The sequence below is a fragment of the Cibotium barometz genome, chromosome 18 (assembly GCF_041138505.1).
Source record: "Cibotium barometz isolate CiBa-2024 chromosome 18, ASM4113850v1, whole genome shotgun sequence".
Lineage (NCBI taxonomy): Eukaryota > Viridiplantae > Streptophyta > Polypodiopsida > Cyatheales > Cibotiaceae > Cibotium > Cibotium barometz.
Window position 1 is genome coordinate 30,027,228 of NC_141063.1, and position 6,237 is coordinate 30,033,464.

Here is a 6,237-nt window from a genome sequence, read left to right on the forward strand (position 1 = left end):
CCGTCGTAGCTCCAGCCTCCAACCAAAGGTCTGCCATGACTCTCTTTGCCTCGATTACGTTTGTGGCTTTTTAAAAAATGGCTCCTTTGTATGGGGTTTGTATTAGGGCTAGGGTTTCTGTATTCCATCAGCTTTCGCTTCTCTGTTTTTCTGAGACTGCCGACGATTAGGGTTCTAAGGCTGATTATGTTTATGGAGATTATGTAAGGTTCTCGGGACTGTCGGGATTAATTAGGGGTTTCGGTCTTGTTTCTGTTTTGAGGGCCTCTTTCCTACCAAGTGTTCAAAAAGAATATTGCAGCATGCAACACCGACTACGTGAGTCGTAGGCTATTCTCTCTCTCTCGCCTGAGTCGCAGGCTCTCGTATCATGCCCATTGCCCACCACCATTTTCGACTTTCTTCTCAAGGCGGTACTAGGGGTAGATTGTGTAGTGCACTCGGAAGATTCAGTCAATGAATCCAATTCAGTCAGCTTGCAAGGGTCTAATTCTAGTCAAGGGAACTCGAGCAGTCGCCAACTCACCCCTGCAGAGCGAGAGAAAAACTCAAGTTGAAGAAACTGATGGATGAGATGGGGGAAGAAGGTGATGGAAGGACAGCTCCTATGGTAAAACTTGGTGATGCTTCAATGGCCTCTCCATTTACTGCAAAACATGCTTCGGTGCAGCGCATTGTTGATATCATTCGTCAAGGAAGGAGCATTTTGGTGACCACCTTGCAGACGTTCAAAATTCTGGAATGTGGGGCTAAACTGCCTTGCCACTGCTTATGTGCTGAGTGTGATGTACTTGGATGGTGTTAAGCTTGGAGATGTACAAGCTACTATCAGTGGGCTTTTCACAGGAGCCTTCTTTCTCTTCATTTCTCATGCACGCCCAATGAACACTTTATCTGCTGAACGACCACATGCAAACATTTTCTTTGCGTATGTTTTCCTGTCATTACTGGGACAGTTTGCCGTCCATATCACATTTCTGGTTGCAATGACGAGAGCTGCAGGTGAATACATGCCTGAAGAGTGCATTGAGCCAGACAGAGTTTGAGCCTAATCTTGTAAATACGGTTTCCTACATGTCCAGTATGATGATTCAAGTGGCCACGTTTGCTGTCAATTACATGGGGCACCCTTTCAATCAAAGTATTCGTCGGGAGTCTGTCAGACGAGTCGTATGAGCCTTGTGGGCAGCGTGAGTCGTAGGCTGTAGCCCCTGTACTATGTAGGTTAAATTCTCTCTCTCTCGCCTGAGTCGCCTGCATGGTAGAAACTTGAAAGTCGCCCTCTCTCAAACTTGGGTTTCATGCTTTGCAGGACACAATCAAGCTTCATCCACGACATCATCTAGAGTAATCTAACTTCTAGTTCTAAGTCTTTCAAATAGTGAACACAATCTATATGGACCAAAGACATCATCCAAGGCATTCAAGAGTCATCGAGTCTTGAGACGACATTGATTACAACCACCACATTATCTCCAAGATCTAAAGGTTGGTCTTCTTTTCACGCATTATCTTTACTTGTGAATTCTATGACTACTTGCACAAGACATGAAATCGTTGGCATACTAAGCATGAAGCTTAATAATGTATTTATTCAAAGAACATTGCCTACATTATAGACTAAGGATAGAAAAAGATATGAGATTTATAGCAGTATCTTGAAAACTTCACAGCATTTCAAATCACATTATTATTTATTGTTATGTACAGAATATGGCGCCACTAGGTCGACCTGAAAAAAGCAAAAAACAGAAAACCCTTGAGCAATCTCTTGGGCTTCATGGTCTAGTTACTAATGTAACAAGTGATCAATGTAATGCTGCCACCCACTTCTAGTCAAGTTGTGGCTGCACAAGAAGCCACAAAAGAGAAAAAAAAGTATGAGCGGATTTTCTTGGAAAGTTGGAAAATTCCGCATACATGGGTTTTCCCTATTGATGGGCCTGATGGAAAAGAGAGGCTCAAATGCAGGTGGTGTCCCTATGCACACAAAAGGAATCCTTATGCTCAACCTCAAGGTGCTACAACTAAACAAAGGAGTGCCTTAGATGAGCATAGTCTCTCTAAAGAGCATATACAGGCAAAGGCTATGTGGGAAGAACATGAGAGACGCTCAACACTTCCCATTGAGAAGCATATTGCGATTATGACAGATGATGAGAAGGACAGGATTGTCACGGTCATGCAAAGCATGTGGTATGTACTCAAAAGAAATTTACCTCTTGAAGAGTTTCCACACCAATGCAACTTTCAAAGATTTTTGCGCACACCTAATATGCCAATTACTAGTGAGTACTCTGCGTACACTAGTAAAGATGCAGGGAAAGGAATTTGCCAAGGCAATCAAACATGTATATTGGAATAGATTAAAGAAGGACATTGTTGAGAGTCCTTTTTACTCTATTCAAATCGATGAGAGTACTGATATTAGTACAAAACAATACATGATTGTTTACATCACGTACATGCAAAATTGTGGAAATGGCCCAATATGTACATGCTTTGTGGAACTCTTGCCAATCGAAAATGGTGATGCAGAGGCCTTAAGTAAAACTTTGCTTGACTTTTTGGCCAAAATGGAGTTGCCTTTGCACAAGATGATTGGTATTGCTACCGATGGTGCGAGTGTCATGACAGGCTCAGCAAATGGTGTGGTTGCAAGATTGAAGCAAAATATTCCACATCTTTTGAGCTTTCATTGTGTTGCTCATAGGGAGTCACTTGCAGCTGGAGATGCATTTAAAGTGTTCAAAGAGTTCAAGTTTGTGGATAAGATTGCAAAAAAGCTCTTTGAGTGGGTTTGTAGATCGGCAAAGAGACATGCAGCTCTTGCAGAAGTTGTAAAGACATTCAATCTTGGTAGACATGGAAAATTGAAATTGTTAAAGATGCACGATGTAAGGTGGTTGTCTCGAGGTCAAGTCATGGTTAGAGTGGTGCGTCTGATGCCAGCTTTGTTGACAGCATTGAAGCATGAAGATAGTGAGTTATATGCATCATTGACAAACTATAAGGTGCAATTTCTTTTGAATTTCTTTGCCGATGTGCTTGGAGAATTAAATGTGCTCAATTGCAAGCTCCAAGAGGAGCATCCAGATATTTTTGCTATTGGAAGTCATCTAAAGTCTGTTGTAGAGACACTTCAAATGTCTTTCTTGGGTCGAGTATTTGGCTTTGATACAAAACACACACATGCTTTTTTGACCATGGTTCATGGACAAAATGGGGTGGTGAGTTTTACAGATAGTGCTGGCAAAATACACTCACATGTCTTACACTTGGGGCCTATGTGTGAAGGAGATATTGTGAATGCATATGAAACTCTACATATAGTGATTGAGAATTTAGAATGATGGCTACTACTTATGTTAGAAGTTTAGTGGATGCTTTATGGAATCGTTTTAAGGTTGATTTTCAGTTGTTTGAAGCTGTGAAGTATTTTACTCCAAGAAATGAAGATTTAGAAAAGCTTGATGATGCCTCACGACGACTATGGTTGGAAACTCTGTGCAAGCACTTTGGAAAGGAATCTGGCTCTTTCATGAATGAGGTTGAATGCAAAGGAGAGCATAGATCTTTTGTCTCACGGATGCGAAATTGTTTTAAGCAAAAGAATATGCATACTGCTTGGCAAGATTGTTGTAATCATGAAGAATGGGAATTCTCTTTTCCATGGACTATGAAGCTTTGGAGAGCCTTGCTTTTGTTACCTCTTTCATCTGTAGCATGTGACAGAGGTTTCTCAAAGATGAATAAAATCAAGGACAAGTTTCGGAATAGGTTATCCATTGATATGTTGGGATTGGTGATGTTTGTGGGATTGAATACTCCCAAGGTAAACAACCCTGAAGAGATGCTTTGGGATGAATGTTTTGAAGCTTGGAAAGCTATGAAGAGTAGAAGATCAAGATCCATGGAGACCACTTCTATGCGAGAAGCTTGAATTTGAAGTTTCCTTCTTATGCATTTTGGATTTTTAGGTTCCAAGGCACTTTTTACCCTCTTTAAGAGGGGTTTTTTCCCCTGGGTTTTTATTTGCTTTCTATTAGATTGGCCTTGTATACATTATTCAATTTGCATATTCAAGTGCTTAATGTGAAGATTTTGTTGAAGATTTTTAGATTAAGGTGAGATTAAGTGATTTAAATATTGTATGAAGTGAAGATCTTATCTAATTCATTTAAAGTTATCATGAAAATCTCTCTCTTATGATGTAAGTTGTTTATATGAATTCAAATAAATTTACTTTGGATAAATGTAGTGATAAAAGTTACCATGAGATGATGATTGTACGATCTTCTGTGTTAGTACCATAAATTTATAACTTTTTCTTATATAGATAAATATGGATATGCTTTTAAATGTCAATAAGTATTATGCAATTGATAACTGATTAACGATTTTAAAATAAAATCTTGTAAACAAAATACAAAATGCTTTGTATCTATTTGTACATGACTCAAGCATCACGATGGCCTTTCGATAGGAAAATTTTTTATAAATCTGTCATTAGTAGACGGGCATTGTAGAAATTTGTTCTGCTTGAAAGAAGGGCAAACTTTTTAGGTGTCTATCGTCATACGAAAGATTTGGGTGCCCTTCAAATCCTATCGTTGGTCACGGGGCACACCACCTCCACGTAAGACATGTCCTGGACAATGCGACAGAGCAAGGGGTTTCCAAACTATCTTGAGAAGGTGACTTGACTATTCCAACAATAACAAGGTAGCATGGTGGCAAGGTTCTTAGCCTTCTTCACCTAGCTTAATGACAACCACGGCCCACTAAATTTCACCATCTAGAGGATGTAAAAATGGGCTTCATCTTTGTAGTAGTAGCTTTATCGTACCCTACAAGGTTAAGAAATGCAAGTGGTGTGGTGCGCTCGGATTAAAAATGCTAACTTGGGCTCCTTTAAATCTAAGCTTACTAAGTAGCTACCTAGGTATAAAAACCTTGTAGATCTTGTCGCAATGACTTCATTGTGTTATGCGAGCAAGGTGAACACAACCCACTAATAGTCAACTAGTCCGTAGAGACTGCTAACAATACATTATTGGATCCACATACAGATGACAACCTTCTTAACAAGAATGAGTTCGGTGATGGAGATCTCAATGCACGATTCAAGGCTGACATGTTGGAGTAAGAGGTCTTACGTGAGTCCATTATGTAGCTTTTTGCCTAGGACCCAAACCTTAGAACAAAATCAAAATAAAACTTTGACCATCCTTAGGAGTTTGCACCACTATTATACTCACACCCGGCCACTCCTACTACTAGTTTTTCGTATCGTATGCCTGTGCAGAGAAGAGTCAAGTTTACTTCTTCTCAGCAGGAGGTTGGTGCTTCCATAAGGCGTAGCACTCTATAGAGTCTTCCAACAAGCAGTCCATAGCATTTGCAGGGATCTTCAAGGATATCAAAGCACCAAGGTTTAGGGAAGAGGAAAAGGAGCGAAAAAAAGATGCAATCAACATTTTCTTATAAAAGTGGTCAAACCTACATAACCTTAGCTATACACAAGAGGATGTGAGGCCCATCGAGCAAGCTTGTCCTTGACGATAGGCAAGGCATATAAATGGTGGATGAATTTGGCCGTTGTAAGTGCTATATCTGCAAAATGAACAATACGCACCAAAATAAAAATATTAACAACCAGAAGACTCACAAGAAGAAAATGAATATGGATTAGAACTTGGGGATACTAGGATCCTAGCTCAAATGGCACCAATCAGCTCATGTTGTACCCCTTGACCTCTGGCTAAACCAAATGTATGCCTCTACACCTTCAATCTAAAGACTGGCTGCTACCTCCAATTCTCCTCCACAATCAAACCAAACCTCCAAGACTTCAGACCTTTAGATTAAAGCCTTAGCTGACCCCAAGTGACAAGAAGCCGATATAAATCTCTCCCAAATGCCCTAGATAGATCATATATTATCACCCAAAAAAGACTCTAGCTCATGACCCTAGGCAAAAAATTATCCCCACGAACATCAAAACACTTCAATACCTTTCTTCAAAACTTTAGAGCACTCGTCAGCATTCCTTTGCTAACCTGAACTCACTTCAGCTAACGTAGAAACGAGAAAAAATCACCTCCAAATTCTCCTTGACCTCTGGCACCAATCAGCTCAAACTCCACTTTTATAATTCCATGCACCAACACTATGAACTCCATCATTAGGGAAAATATGGACTCATTTTTGGGCCCTCTAAGAAATGCCAAGTCA

General features: G+C 40.1%; 2 protein-coding genes across 2 annotated transcripts; both read left to right on the forward strand.

Annotated features, from left to right (window-relative positions):
- Positions 1–2,576: 2,576 nt before the first annotated feature.
- On the forward strand, positions 2,577–3,309 carry LOC147629185 (uncharacterized). Its single transcript, XM_086812871.1, has 2 exons — positions 2,577–3,164; positions 3,244–3,309. Exons 1-2 carry the CDS (start codon positions 2,577–2,579, stop codon positions 3,307–3,309), a joined length of 654 nt encoding a protein of 217 aa, XP_086668997.1.
- A 28-nt stretch (positions 3,310–3,337) lies between these two features.
- On the forward strand, positions 3,338–3,943 carry LOC147629186 (uncharacterized). The gene has a single exon (XM_086812872.1). It carries the CDS (start codon positions 3,350–3,352, stop codon positions 3,941–3,943), a length of 594 nt encoding a protein of 197 aa, XP_086668998.1. The 5' UTR covers positions 3,338–3,349.
- The last annotated feature ends 2,294 nt before the right edge of the window (positions 3,944–6,237 follow it).